The 14071-nt window shown below is 62.0% G+C and overlaps 1 protein-coding gene across 1 annotated transcript in view; it reads right to left on the bottom strand.

Annotated features, from left to right (window-relative positions):
• LOC123725115 (proline-rich extensin-like protein EPR1) overlaps positions 1-14068 on the bottom strand; it is a 62525-nt gene extending 48457 nt beyond the window's left edge. The window contains exon 1 of the mRNA XM_045688907.1: positions 14036-14068. Within this exon, the coding sequence (XP_045544863.1) occupies positions 14036-14068 (33 nt within the window). The remainder of the gene's footprint in view (positions 1-14035) is intronic.
• Positions 14069-14071: the final 3 nt, after the last annotated feature.

Raw genomic sequence — 14071 nt, 5'->3', positions numbered from 1 at the left:
TTAGAGTGGGGGGGCGGCAGGTAGCCTAGTGGTTAGAGTGTGGGGGCGGCAGGTAGCCTAGTGGTTAGAGTGGAGGGCGGCAGGTAGCCTAGTGGTTAGAGTGTGGGGGGCGGCAGGTAGCCTAGTGGTTAGAGTGGAGGGGGGCAGGTAGCCTAGTGGTTAGAGTGTGAGGGCGGCGGGTAGCCTAGTGGTTAGAGGGGGGCGGCAGGTAGCCTAGTGGTTAGAGTGGAGGGGCGGCAGGTAGCCTAGTGGTTAGAGTGGAGGGGCGGCAGGTAGCCTAGTGGTTCGAGTGGAGGGGAGGCAGGTAGCCTAGTGGTTAGAGTGGAGGGGTGGCGGGTAGCCTAGTGGTTAGAGTGTAGGGGTGGCGGGTAGCCTAGTGGTTAGAGTGGGGGGGCGGCAGGTAGCCTAGTGGTTAGAGTGGAGGGCGGCAGGTAGCCTAGTGGTTAGAGTGGGGGGGGGCAGGTAGCCTAGTGGTTGGAGTGGGGGGGGGCAGGTAGCCTGGTGGTTAGAGTGGAGGGGCGGCAGGTAGCCTAGTGGTTAGAGTGGAGGGGCGGCAGGTAGCCTAGTGGTTAGAGTGTGAGGGCGGCAGGTAGCCTAGTGGTTAGAGTGGAGGGCGGCAGGTAGCCTAGTGGTTAGAGTGGAGGGCGGCAGGTAGCCTAGTGGTTAGAGTGGAGGGCGGCAGGTAGCCTAGTGGTTAGAGTGGGGGGGCGGCAGGTAGCCTAGTGGTTAGAGTGGAGGGGCGGCAGGTAGCCTGGTGGTTAGAGTGTAGGGGCGGCAGGTAGCCTAGTGGTTAGAGTGGGGGGCGGCAGGTAGCCTAGTGGTTAGAGTGGAGGGGCGGCAGGTAGCCTAGTGGTTAGAGTGTAGGGGCGGCAGGTAGCCTAGTGGTTAGAGTGGGGGGGGGCAGGTAGCCTAGTGGTTAGAGTGGAGGGGCGGCAGGTAGCCTAGTGGTTAGAGGGGGGAGGCAGGTAGCCTAGTGGTTAGAGTGGAGGGCGGCAGGTAGCCTGGTGGTTAGAGTGGAGGGGCGGCGGGTAGCCTAGTGGTTGGAGTGGAGGCGGCGGGTAGCCTAGTGGTTAGAGTGTAGAGGCGGCAGGTAGCCTAGTGGTTAGAGTGTGAGGGGCGGCAGGTAGCCTAGTGGTTAGAGTGGAGGGGGGCAGGTAGCCTAGTGGTTAGAGTGGGGGGGGGCGGGTAGCCTAGTGGTTAGAGTGGGGGGGGGGGCAGGTAGCCTAGTGGTTAGAGTGGAGGGGGGGCAGGTAGCCTAGTGGTTAGAGTGTGAGGGCGGCAGGTAGCCTAGTGGTTAGAGTGTGAGGGCGGCAGGTAGCCTAGTGGTTAGAGTGGAGGGGCGGCAGGTAGCCTAGTGGTTAGAGTGGAGGGGGGCGGGTAGCCTAGTGGTTAGAGTGGAGGGGCGGCAGGTAGCCTGGTGGTTAGGGTGTGGGGCGGCAGGTAGCCTAGTGGTTAGAGTGGAGGGGCGGCAGGTAGCCTAGTGGTTGGAGTGGAGGGGCGGCAGGTAGCCTAGTGGTTAGAGTGGAGGGCGGCAGGTAGCCTAGTGGTTAGAGTGGAGGGCGGCAGGTAGCCTGGTGGTTAGAGTGGAGGGGGCGGCAGGTAGCCTAGTGGTTGGAGTGTGAGGGGGGGGCAGGTAGCCTAGTGGTTAGAGTGGAGGGGCGGCAGGTAGCCTAGTGGTTAGAGTGGAGGGGCGGCAGGTAGCCTAGTGGTTAGAGTGGGGGGGCGGCAGGTAGCCTAGTGGTTAGAGTGGAGGGGCGGCGGGTAGCCTAGTGGTTAGAGTGGGGGGGCGGCAGGTAGCCTAGTGGTTAGAGTGGAGGGGGGGGCAGGTAGCCTAGTGGTTAGAGTGTGGGGGCGGCAGGTAGCCTAGTGGTTAGAGTGGAGGGGCGGCAGGTAGCCTAGTGGTTAGAGTGGAGGGGCGGCAGGTAGCCTGTGGTTAGAGTGGAGGGGCGGCAGGTAGCCTAGTGGTTAGAGTGGAGGGCGGCGGGTAGCCTGGTGGTTAGAGTGTGGGGCGGCGGGTAGCCTAGTGGTTAGAGTGGAGGGGCGGCAGGTAGCCTAGTGGTTAGAGTGTGGGGCGGCAGGTAGCCTAGTGGTTAGAGTGGAGGGGCGGCAGGTAGCCTAGTGGTTAGAGTGGAAGGGGGGCGGGTAGCCTAGTGGTTAGAGTGGAGGGGCGGCAGGTAGCCTAGTGGTTAGAGTGGGGGGCGGCGGGTAGCCTAGTGGTTAGAGTGGAGGGGCGGCAGGTAGCCTAGTGGTTAGAGTGGAGGGGCGGCAGGTAGCCTAGTGGTTAGAGTGTGAGGGCGGCGGGTAGCCTAGTGGTTAGAGTGGAGGGGGGGCGGGTAGCCTAGTGGTTAGAGTGTGGGGGCGGCAGGTAGCCTAGTGGTTAGAGTGGGGGAGGCAGGTAGCCTAGTGGTTAGAGTGGAGGGCGGCAGGTAGCCTAGTGGTTTAGAGTGGAGGGAGGCAGGTAGCCTAGTGGTTCGAGTGGAGGGCGGCGGGTAGCCTAGTGGTTAGAGTGGGGGGGTGGCGGGTAGCCTGGTGGTTAGGGTGTGGGGTGGCGGGTAGCCTAGTGGTTAGAGTGTGGAGGGCGGCAGGTAGCCTAGTGGTTAGAGTGGAGGGGCGGCAGGTAGCCTAGTGGTTAGAGTGGAGGGGGGCGGGTAGCCTAGTGGTTAGAGTGTGGGCGGCAGGTAGCCTAGTGGTTGGAGTGGAGGGGCGGCAGGTAGCCTAGTGGTTAGAGTGGAGGGGCGGCAGGTAGCCTAGTGGTTAGAGTGGAGGGGCGGCAGGTAGCCTAGTGGTTAGAGTGGAGGGGCGGCAGGTAGCCTGGTGGTTAGAGTGGAGGGGCGGCAGGTAGCCTGGTGGTTGGAGTGTGGGGGCGGCAGGTAGCCTAGTGGTTAGAGTGGGGGGCGGCAGGTAGCCTAGTGGTTAGAGTGGAGGGGGGCAGGTAGCCTAGTGGTTAGAGTGGAGGGAGGCAGGTAGCCTAGTGGTTAGAGTGGGGGGCGGCAGGTAGCCTAGTGGTTAGAGTGGAGGGGCGGCGGGTAGCCTAGTGGTTAGAGTGGAGGGGCGGCAGGTAGCCTAGTGGTTAGAGTGGGGGGCGGCAGGTAGCCTAGTGGTTAGAGTGTGGGGGCGGCGGGTAGCCTAGTGGTTAGAGTGGAGGGGCGGCAGGTAGCCTAGTGGTTAGAGTGGAGGGCGGCAGGTAGCCTAGTGGTTAGAGTGGAGGGGCGGCAGGTAGCCTAGTGGTTAGAGTGGAGGGGCGGCAGGTAGCCTAGTGGTTAGAGTGGAGGGCGGCAGGTAGCCTAGTGGTTAGAGTGTGGGGGCGGCAGGTAGCCTAGTGGTTAGAGTGGAGTGGGCGGCAGGTAGCCTAGTGGTTAGAGTGTGGGGGCGGCAGGTAGCCTAGTGGTTAGAGTGGAGGGGCGGCAGGTAGCCTAGTGGTTAGAGTGTGAGGGGGGCGGGTAGCCTAGTGGTTAGAGTGGAGGGGCGGCAGGTAGCCTAGTGGTTAGAGTGGAGGGGCGGCAGGTAGCCTAGTGGTTAGAGTGGAGGGGGCGGCAGGTAGCCTAGTGGTTAGAGTGGAGGGCGGCGGGTAGCCTAGTGGTTAGAGTGGAGGGGCGGCAGGTAGCCTAGTGGTTAGAGTGGAGGGGGCGGCAGGTAGCCTAGTGGTTAGAGTGGAGGGCGGCAGGTAGCCTAGTGGTTAGAGTGTGGGGCGGCAGGTAGCCTAGTGGTTAGAGTGGAGGGGGGCGGGTAGCCTAGTGGTTAGAGTGTGGGGGCGGCGGGTAGCCTAGTGGTTAGAGGGGGGGGCAGGTAGCCTAGTGGTTAGAGTGGAGGGGGCGGCAGGTAGCCTAGTGGTTAGAGTGGAGGGCGGCAGGTAGCCTAGTGGTTAGAGTGGAGGGCGGCGGGTAGCCTAGTGGTTAGAGTGTAGGGGTGGCAGGTAGCCTAGTGGTTAGAGTGGGGGCGGGAGGTAGCCTAGTGGTTAGAGTGTGGGGGCGGCAGGTAGCCTAGTGGTTAGAGTGTAGGGGGGCAGGTAGCCTAGTGGTTAGAGTGGAGGGGGGCAGGTAGCCTAGTGGTTAGAGTGTGGGGGCGGCAGGTAGCCTAGTGGTTAGAGTGGAGGGGCGGCAGGTAGCCTAGTGGTTAGAGTGGAGGGGCGGCAGGTAGCCTAGTGGTTAGAGTGGAGGGGCGGCAGGTAGCCTAGTGGTTAGAGTGGAGGGGCGGCAGGTAGCCTAGTGGTTAGAGTGGAGGGGCGGCAGGTAGCCTAGTGGTTAGAGTGGAGGGGCGGCAGGTAGCCTAGTGGTTAGAGTGGAGGGGCGGCAGGTAGCCTAGTGGTTAGAGTGGGGGGCGGCAGGTAGCCTAGTGGTTAGAGTGGAGGGGCGGCAGGTAGCCTAGTGGTTAGAGTGTGGGGGCGGCAGGTAGCCTAGTGGTTGGAGTGGAGGGCGGCAGGTAGCCTAGTGGTTAGAGTGGAGGGGCGGCAGGTAGCCTAGTGGTTAGAGTGGAGGGGCGGCGGGTAGCCTAGTGGTTAGAGTGTGAGGGCGGCAGGTAGCCTAGTGGTTAGAGTGTGAGGTGGCAGGTAGCCTAGTGGTTAGAGTGGAGGGGCGGCAGGTAGCCTAGTGGTTAGAGTGGAGGCGGCAGGTAGCCTAGTGGTTAGAGTGGGGGGGCGGCAGGTAGCCTAGTGGTTAGAGTGGAGGGGGGCAGGTAGCCTAGTGGTTAGAGTGGAGGGGCGGCAGGTAGCCTAGTGGTTAGAGTGGAGGGGCGGCAGGTAGCCTAGTGGTTAGAGTGTGGGGCGGCAGGTAGCCTAGTGGTTAGAGTGGAGGGGCGGCGGGTAGCCTAGTGGTTAGAGTGGAGGGGCGGCAGGTAGCCTAGTGGTTAGAGTGGAGGGGCGGCAGGTAGCCTAGTGGTTAGAGTGTGGGGGCGGCAGGTAGCCTAGTGGTTAGAGTGGGGGGGCGGCGGGTAGCCTAGTGGTTAGAGTGTAGGGGCGGCAGGTAGCCTAGTGGTTAGAGTGGAGGGCGGCAGGTAGCCTAGTGGTTAGAGTGGGGGGCGGCAGGTAGCCTGGTGGTTAGAGTGGGGGGCGGCAGGTAGCCTAGTGGTTAGAGTGGAGGGGGCGGCGGGTAGCCTAGTGGTTAGAGTGGAGGGGCGGCAGGTAGCCTAGTGGTTAGAGTGGGGGGCGGCAGGTAGCCTAGTGGTTAGAGTGTGAGGGGCGGCAGGTAGCCTAGTGGTTAGGTGGGGGGGGGCGGGTAGCCTAGTGGTTAGAGTGGAGGGGCGGCAGGTAGCCTAGTGGTTAGAGTGGAGGGGCGGCGGGTAGCCTAGTGGTTAGAGTGGAGGGGCGGCAGGTAGCCTAGTGGTTAGAGTGTGGGGGCGGCAGGTAGCCTAGTGGTTAGAGTGGGGGGGGGCAGGTAGCCTAGTGGTTAGAGTGGGGGGGCGGCGGGTAGCCTAGTGGTTAGAGTGGGGGGGCAGGTAGCCTAGTGGTTAGAGTGGAGGGCGGCAGGTAGCCTAGTGGTTTAGAGTGGAGGGGCGGCAGGTAGCCTAGTGGTTAGAGTGGAGGGGCGGCAGGTAGCCTAGTGGTTAGAGTGGAGGGCGGCAGGTAGCCTAGTGGTTAGAGTGGAGGGCGGCAGGTAGCCTAGTGGTTAGAGTGGAGGGGGGGCAGGTAGCCTAGTGGTTAGGGGTGGAGGGGCGGCAGGTAGCCTAGTGGTTAGAGTGGGGGGGCGGCAGGTAGCCTAGTGGTTAGAGTGTAGGGGCGGCAGGTAGCCTAGTGGTTAGAGTGGGGGGCGGCAGGTAGCCTAGTGGTTAGAGTGGAGGGCGGCAGGTAGCCTAGTGGTTAGAGTGGAGGGGCGGCAGGTAGCCTAGTGGTTAGAGTGGAGGGGGGCAGGTAGCCTGGTGGTTAGAGTGGAGGGCGGCAGGTAGCCTAGTGGTTAGAGGGGGGGGGCAGGTAGCCTAGTGGTTAGAGTGGAGGGCGGCAGGTAGCCTAGTGGTTTAGAGTGGAGGGCGGCAGGTAGCCTAGTGGTTAGAGTGGAGGGCGGCAGGTAGCCTAGTGGTTAGAGTGGAGGGCGGCAGGTAGCCTAGTGGTTAGAGTGTAGGGGCGGCAGGTAGCCTAGTGGTTAGAGTGGAGGGCGGCGGGTAGCCTAGTGGTTAGAGTGGAGGGGCGGCAGGTAGCCTAGTGGTTAGAGTGTGAGGGCGGCGGGTAGCCTAGTGGTTAGAAGTGGAGGGGCGGCAGGTAGCCTAGTGGTTAGAGTGGAGGGCGGCAGGTAGCCTAGTGGTTAGAGTGGAGGGGCGGCAGGTAGCCTAGTGGTTAGAGTGGAGGGGCGGCAGGTAGCCTAGTGGTTAGAGTGGAGGGGCGGCGGGTAGCCTAGTGGTTAGAGTGGAGGGCGGCAGGTAGCCTAGTGGTTAGAGTGGGGGGCGGCAGGTAGCCTAGTGGTTAGAGTGGAGGGGCGGCGGGTAGCCTAGTGGTTAGAGTGGGGGGCGGCGGGTAGCCTAGTGGTTAGAGTGGAGGGGCGGCAGGTAGCCTAGTGGTTAGAGTGGAGGGGCGGCAGGTAGCCTAGTGGTTAGAGTGGGGGGCGGCAGGTAGCCTAGTGGTTAGAGTGGAGGGGCGGCAGGTAGCCTAGTGGTTAGAGTGGAGGGGCGGCAGGTAGCCTAGTGGTTAGAGTGGAGGGCGGCAGGTAGCCTAGTGGTTAGAGTGGAGGGGCGGCAGGTAGCCTAGTGGTTAGAGTGGAGGGGCGGCAGGTAGCCTGGTGGTTAGAGTGTAGGGCGGCAGGTAGCCTAGTGGTTAGAGTGTAGGGGCGGCAGGTAGCCTAGTGGTTAGAGTGGAGGGGCGGCAGGTAGCCTAGTGGTTAGAGTGTGAGGGCGGCAGGTAGCCTAGTGGTTAGAGTGGAGGGCGGCAGGTAGCCTAGTGGTTAGAGTGGAGGGCGGCAGGTAGCCTAGTGGTTAGAGTGGGGGGGCGGCAGGTAGCCTAGTGGTTAGAGTGGAGGGCGGGCAGGTAGCCTAGTGGTTAGAGTGGAGAGGCGGCAGGTAGCCTAGTGGTTAGAGTGGAGGGGCGGCAGGTAGCCTAGTGGTTAGAGTGGAGGGCGGCAGGTAGCCTAGTGGTTAGAGTGGAGGGGCGGCAGGTAGCCTAGTGGTTAGAGTGTAGAGGGCGGCAGGTAGCCTAGTGGTTAGAGTGGAGGGGCGGCAGGTAGCCTAGTGGTTAGAGTGTAGAGGCGGCAGGTAGCCTAGTGGTTAGAGGGGGAGGCAAGTAGCCTAGTGGTTAGAGTGGAGGGAGGCAGGTAGCCTAGTGGTTAGAGTGGAGGGGAGGCAGGTAGCCTAGTGGTTCGAGTGGAGGGAGGCAGGTAGCCTAGTGGTTAGAGTGTAGAGGTGGCGGGTAGCCTAGTGGTTAGAGTGTGGGGTGGCAGGTAGCCTAGTGGTTAGAGTGTGAGGGGCGGCAGGTAGCCTAGTGGTTAGAGTGTAGGGGGGCAGGTAGCCTAGTGGTTAGAGTGGGGGGGGGCAGGTAGCCTGGTGGTTAGAGTGGAGGGGGGCAGGTAGCCTAGTGGTTAGAGTGGGGGGCGGCAGGTAGCCTAGTGGTTAGAGTGGAGGGCGGCGGGTAGCCTAGTGGTTAGAGTGGAGGGGCGGCAGGTAGCCTAGTGGTTAGAGTGGAGGGGCGGCAGGTAGCCTAGTGGTTAGAGTGTAGGGGGGCGGGTAGCCTAGTGGTTAGAGTGGAGGGGCGGCAGGTAGCCTAGTGGTTAGAGTGGGGGGGCGGCAGGTAGCCTAGTGGTTAGAGTGGAGGGGCGGCGGGTAGCCTAGTGGTTAGAGTGTAGGGGGCGGCGGGTAGCCTAGTGGTTAGAGTGTAGAGGCGGCAGGTAGCCTAGTGGTTAGAAGTGGAGGGCGGCAGGTAGCCTAGTGGTTAGAGTGGAGGGGCGGCAGGTAGCCTAGTGGTTAGAGTGGAGGGCGGCGGGTAGCCTAGTGGTTAGAGTGTGGGGCGGCGGGTAGCCTAGTGGTTAGAGTGTAGAGGCGGCAGGTAGCCTAGTGGTTAGAGTGTGGGGCGGCAGGTAGCCTAGTGGTTAGAGTGGGGGGCGGCAGGTAGCCTAGTGGTTAGAGTGGAGGGGCGGCAGGTAGCCTAGTGGTTAGAGTGTAGAGGCGGCAGGTAGCCTAGTGGTTAGAGTGGAGGGGCGGCGGGTAGCCTAGTGGTTAGAGTGGAGGGGCGGCAGGTAGCCTAGTGGTTAGAGTGTAGGGGAGGCAGGTAGCCTAGTGGTTAGAGTGGAGGGGCGGCGGTAGCCTAGTGGTTAGAGTGGAGGGCGGCAGGTAGCCTAGTGGTTAGAGTGGAGGCGGCAGGTAGCCTAGTGGTTAGAGTGGAGGGGCGGCAGGTAGCCTAGTGGTTAGAGTGGAGGGGCGGCAGGTAGCCTAGTGGTTAGAGTGGAGGGGCGGCAGGTAGCCTAGTGGTTAGAGTGGAGGGGCGGCAGGTAGCCTAGTGGTTAGAGTGGAGTGGCGGCAGGTAGCCTAGTGGTTAGAGTGGAGGGGCGGCAGGTAGCCTAGTGGTTAGAGTGTGGGGCGGCAGGTAGCCTAGTGGTTAGAGTGGAGGGGAGGCAGGTAGCCTAGTGGTTAGAGTGTAGGGGCGGCGGGTAGCCTAGTGGTTAGAGTGGAGGGGCGGCAGGTAGCCTAGTGGTTGGAGTGGAGGGGCGGCAGGTAGCCTAGTGGTTAGAGTGGGGGGAGGCAGGTAGCCTAGTGGTTAGAGTGGAGGGCGGCAGGTAGCCTAGTGGTTAGAGTGGAGGGCGGCAGGTAGCCTAGTGGTTAGAGTGTAGAGGTGGCAGGTAGCCTAGTGGTTAGAGTGTGGGGGCGGCAGGTAGCCTAGTGGTTAGAGTGTAGGGGCGGCGGGTAGCCTAGTGGTTAGAGTGGGGGGGCGGCAGGTAGCCTAGTGGTTAGAGTGGGGGGCGGCAGGTAGCCTAGTGGTTAGAGTGGAGGGGGCAGGTAGCCTAGTGGTTAGAGTGGAGGGGGGCAGGTAGCCTAGTGGTTAGAGTGGGGTGGCAGGTAGCCTAGTGGTTAGAGTGGAGAGGCGGCAGGTAGCCTAGTGGTTGGAGTGTGAGGGCGGCAGGTAGCCTAGTGGTTAGAGTGTAGGGGCGGCAGGTAGCCTAGTGGTTAGAGTGGAGGGGGGCAGGTAGCCTAGTGGTTAGAGTGGGGGCGGCAGGTAGCCTAGTGGTTAGAGTGGAGGGGCGGCAGGTAGCCTAGTGGTTAGAGTGGAGGGCGGCAGGTAGCCTAGTGGTTAGAGTGTAGGGGCGGCAGGTAGCCTAGTGGTTAGAGTGGAGGGCGGCAGGTAGCCTAGTGGTTAGAGTGGAGGGGCGGCAGGTAGCCTAGTGGTTAGAGTGTAGGGGCGGCAGGTAGCCTAGTGGTTAGAGTGGAGGGGCGGCAGGTAGCCTAGTGGTTAGAGTGTAGGGGCGGCAGGTAGCCGAGTGGTTAGAGTGGAGGGGGGGGCAGGTAGCCTAGTGGTTAGAGTGTAGAGGCGGCAGGTAGCCTAGTGGTTAGAGTGTAGGGGCGGCAGGTAGCCTAGTGGTTAGAGTGGAGGGGCGGCAGGTAGCCTAGTGGTTAGAGTGGAGGGCGGCGGGTAGCCTAGTGGTTAGAGTGGAGGGGCGGCAGGTAGCCTAGTGGTTAGAGTGGAGGGGCGGCAGGTAGCCTAGTGGTTAGAGTGTGGGGGCGGCGGGTAGCCTAGTGGTTAGAGTGGAGGGGCGGCAGGTAGCCTAGTGGTTAGAGTGTAGGGCGGCAGGTAGCCTAGTGGTTAGGAGTGGAGGGAGGCAGGTAGCCTAGTGGTTAGAGTGTAGGGGCGGCGGTAGCCTAGTGGTTAGAGTGGAGGGGCGGCAGGTAGCCTAGTGGTTAGAGTGGAGGGGCGGCAGGTAGCCTAGTGGTTAGAGTGGAGGGGCGGCAGGTAGCCTAGTGGTTGGAGTGGGGGGCGGCGGGTAGCCTAGTGGTTAGAGTGTAGAGGCGGCGGGTAGCCTAGTGGTTAGAGTGGAGGGGGGGCAGGTAGCCTAGTGGTTAGAGTGGAGGGGTGGCAGGTAGCCTAGTGGTTAGAGTGGAGGGGCGGCAGGTAGCCTAGTGGTTAGAGTGTAGGGGAGGCAGGTAGCCTAGTGGTTAGAGTGGGGGGGCGGCAGGTAGCCTAGTGGTTAGAGTGGAGGGGGCAGGTAGCCTAGTGGTTAGAGTGGAGGGGCGGCAGGTAGCCTAGTGGTTAGAGTGGAGGGGCGGCGGGTAGCCTAGTGGTTAGAGTGTGGGGGGGGCAGGTAGCCTAGTGGTTAGAGTGGAGGGGCGGCAGGTAGCCTAGTGGTTAGAGTGGGGGGCGGCAGGTAGCCTAGTGGTTAGAGTGGAGGGGCGGCAGGTAGCCTAGTGGTTAGAGTGGAGGGCGGCGGGTAGCCTAGTGGTTAGAGTGGAGGGCGGCGGGTAGCCTAGTGGTTAGAGTGTGGGGGCGGCAGGTAGCCTAGTGGTTAGAGTGTGAGGGCGGCAGGTAGCCTAGTGGTTAGAGTGGAGGGGCGGCAGGTAGCCTAGTGGTTAGAGTGGAGGGGCGGCAGGTAGCCTAGTGGTTAGAGTGGAGGGGCGGCAGGTAGCCTAGTGGTTAGAGTGTAGGGCGGCAGGTAGCCTAGTGGTTAGAGTGGAGGGGCGGCAGGTAGCCTAGTGGTTAGAGTGTAGGGGGGCAGGTAGCCTAGTGGTTAGAGTGGAGGGGCGGCAGGTAGCCTAGTGGTTAGAGTGGAGGGGGCGGCGGGTAGCCTAGTGGTTGGAGTGGAGGGCGGCAGGTAGCCTAGTGGTTAGAGTGGAGGGGCGGCAGGTAGCCTAGTGGTTAGAGTGGAGGGCGGCGGGTAGCCTAGTGGTTAGAGTGTGGGGCGGCAGGTAGCCTAGTGGTTAGAGTGGGGGGGGCAGGTAGCCTAGTGGTTAGAGTGGAGGGGGGCAGGTAGCCTAGTGGTTAGAGTGGGGGGCGGCGGGTAGCCTAGTGGTTAGAGTGGAGGGCGGCAGGTAGCCTAGTGGTTAGAGTGGAGGGCGGCAGGTAGCCTAGTGGTTAGAGTGTAGGGCGGCAGGTAGCCTAGTGGTTAGAGTGTGGGGGCGGCAGGTAGCCTAGTGGTTAGAGTGGGGGTGGCAGGTAGCCTAGTGGTTAGAGTGGGGGCGGCAGGTAGCCTAGTGGTTAGAGTGGGGGCGGCAGGTAGCCTAGTGGTTAGAGTGGAGGGGCGGCAGGTAGCCTAGTGGTTAGAGTGGGGGGCGGCAGGTAGCCTAGTGGTTAGAGTGGAGGGGCGGCAGGTAGCCTAGTGGTTAGAGTGGAGGGGCGGCAGGTAGCCTAGTGGTTGGAGTGGAGGGGCGGCAGGTAGCCTAGTGGTTAGAGTGTGGGGCGGCAGGTAGCCTAGTGGTTAGAGTGGAGGGGCGGCAGGTAGCCTAGTGGTTAGAGTGTGGGGCGGCAGGTAGCCTAGTGGTTAGAGTGGAGGGGCGGCAGGTAGCCTAGTGGTTAGAGTGGAGGGGCGGCAGGTAGCCTAGTGGTTAGAGTGGGGGGGGCAGGTAGCCTAGTGGTTGGAGTGGGGGGCGGCAGGTAGCCTAGTGGTTAGAGTGGAGGGGCGGCAGGTAGCCTAGTGGTTAGAGTGGAGGGGCGGCAGGTAGCCTAGTGGTTAGAGTGGAGGGGCGGCAGGTAGCCTAGTGGTTAGAGTGTGGGGGCGGCAGGTAGCCTAGTGGTTAGAGTGGAGGGGGCGGCAGGTAGCCTAGTGGTTAGAGTGGAGGGCGGCGGGTAGCCTAGTGGTTAGAGTGGAGGGGCGGCGGGTAGCCTAGTGGTTAGAGTGGAGGGGCGGCAGGTAGCCTAGTGGTTGGGAGTGGGGGGGGCAGGTAGCCTAGTGGTTAGAAGTGGAGGGCGGCAGGTAGCCTAGTGGTTAGAGTGTAGGGGCGGCAGGTAGCCTAGTGGTTAGAGTGGAGGGCGGCAGGTAGCCTAGTGGTTAGAGTGGAGGGGCGGCAGGTAGCCTAGTGGTTAGAGTGGAGGGGCGGCGGGTAGCCTAGTGGTTAGAGTGGAGGGGCGGCAGGTAGCCTAGTGGTTAGAGTGTAGGGGCGGCAGGTAGCCTAGTGGTTAGAGTGGAGGGCGGCAGGTAGCCTAGTGGTTAGAGTGGAGGGGCGGCAGGTAGCCTAGTGGTTAGAGTGGAGGGGCGGCAGGTAGCCTAGTGGTTAGAGTGGAGGGGCGGCAGGTAGCCTAGTGGTTAGAGTGGAGGGCGGCAGGTAGCCTAGTGGTTAGAGTGTGGGGGCGGCAGGTAGCCTAGTGGTTAGAGTGGGGGGCGGCAGGTAGCCTAGTGGTTAGAGTGGAGGGCGGCAGGTAGCCTAGTGGTTAGAGTGGAGGGCGGCAGGTAGCCTAGTGGTTAGAGTGGAGGGGCGGCGGGTAGCCTAGTGGTTAGAGTGTAGTGGCGGCAGGTAGCCTAGTGGTTAGAGTGGAGGGGCGGCAGGTAGCCTAGTGGTTGGAGTGGGGGCGGCAGGTAGCCTAGTGGTTAGAGTGGAGGGGCGGCAGGTAGCCTAGTGGTTAGAGTGGAGGGGGGCAGGTAGCCTAGTGGTTAGAGTGTAGGGCGGCAGGTAGCCTAGTGGTTAGAGTGGAGGGGGCAGGTAGCCTAGTGGTTAGAGTGGAGGGCGGCAGGTAGCCTAGTGGTTAGAGTGGAGGGGCGGCAGGTAGCCTAGTGGTTAGAGTGGAGGGGCGGCAGGTAGCCTAGTGGTTAGAGTGGAGGGCGGCAGGTAGCCTAGTGGTTAGAGTGGAGGGCGGCAGGTAGCCTAGTGGTTAGAGTGTGGGGCGGCAGGTAGCCTAGTGGTTAGAAGGGGGGAGGCAGGTAGCCTAGTGGTTAGAGTGGAGGGGCGGCAGGTAGCCTAGTGGTTAGAGTGGAGGGGAGGCAGGTAGCCTAGTGGTTAGAGTGGAGGGGAGGCAGGTAGCCTAGTGGTTAGTGTGGGGGAGGCAGGTAGCCTAGTGGTTAGAGTGTGAGGGCGGCAGGTAGCCTAGTGGTTAGAGGTGGAGGGGCGGCAGGTAGCCTAGTGGTTAGAGTGGTGGGGCGGCAGGTAGCCTAGTGGTTAGAGTGTAGGGGGGCAGGTAGCCTAGTGGTTAGAGTGGAGGGGGGCGGGTAGCCTCAGTGGTTAGAGTGTGGGGTGGCAGGTAGCCTAGTGGTTGGAGTGTAAGGGCGGCAGGTAGCCTAGTGGTTAGAGTGTAGGGCTGGCAGGTAGCCTAGTGGTTAGAGTGGAGGGCGGCAGGTAGCCTAGTGGTTAGAGTGGAGGGGGGGCAGGTAGCCTAGTGGTTAGAGTGGAGGGGGCGGCAGGTAGCCTAGGGGTTAGAGTGTAGGGGACTGGCAGGTAGCCTAGTGGTTAGAGGGGGGGAGGCAGGTAGCCTAGTGGTTAGAGTGTAGGGGCGGCAGGTAGCCTAGTGGTTAGAGTGGAGGGCGGCAGGTAGCCTAGTGGTTAGAGTGTAGGGGGAAGGTAGCCTAGTGGTTAGAGTGGAGGGCGGCAGGTAGCCTAGTGGTTAGAGTGTGGGGGCAGGTAGCCTAGTGGTTAGAGTGGAGGGGCGGCAGGTAGCCTAGTGGTTAGAGTGGAGGGGCGGCAGGTAGCCTAGTGGTTAGAGTGGAGGGCGGCAGGTAGCCTAGTGGTTAGAGTGTGGGGCGGCAGGTAGCCTAGTGGTTAGAGTGTAGAGGTGGCAGGTAGCCTAGTGGTTAGAGTGTAGAGGTGGCAGGTAGCCTAGTGGTTAGAGTGTAGGGGCGGCAGGTAGCCTAGTGGTTAGAGTGGAGGGGGGGCAGGTAGCCTAGTGGTTAGAGTGGTGGGCGGGCAGGTAGCCTAGTGGTTAGAGTGTAGGGGCGGCAGGTAGCCTAGTGGTTAGATTGTGGGGGGGGGCAGGTAGCCTAGTGGTTAGAGTGTTGGACTAGTAAATGAAAGGTTGCAAGATCGAATCCCTGAGCTGACAAGATGAAAATCTGTCGTTCTCCCCCTGAACAAGGCAGTTAACCCACTGTTCTTAGGCTGTCATTGTGAATAATAATTTGTTCTTAACTGACTTGCCTAGTTAAATAAACTCCGGGTTGAGACAAAATCATTCGGGAATTCCCGGGTCCGGTGACGTCATTTCTAGGGACTATACAGCCTGGCTGACGCGTCCCACGTGACTACACATGGA

The sequence above is a fragment of the Salmo salar genome, chromosome ssa11, assembly GCF_905237065.1.
Source record: "Salmo salar chromosome ssa11, Ssal_v3.1, whole genome shotgun sequence".
NCBI classification, from domain to species: Eukaryota; Metazoa; Chordata; class Actinopteri; order Salmoniformes; family Salmonidae; genus Salmo; species Salmo salar.
The sequence above is the reverse complement of the archived record's forward strand: the minus strand, read 5'-3'. Positions and strand labels throughout refer to the sequence as shown.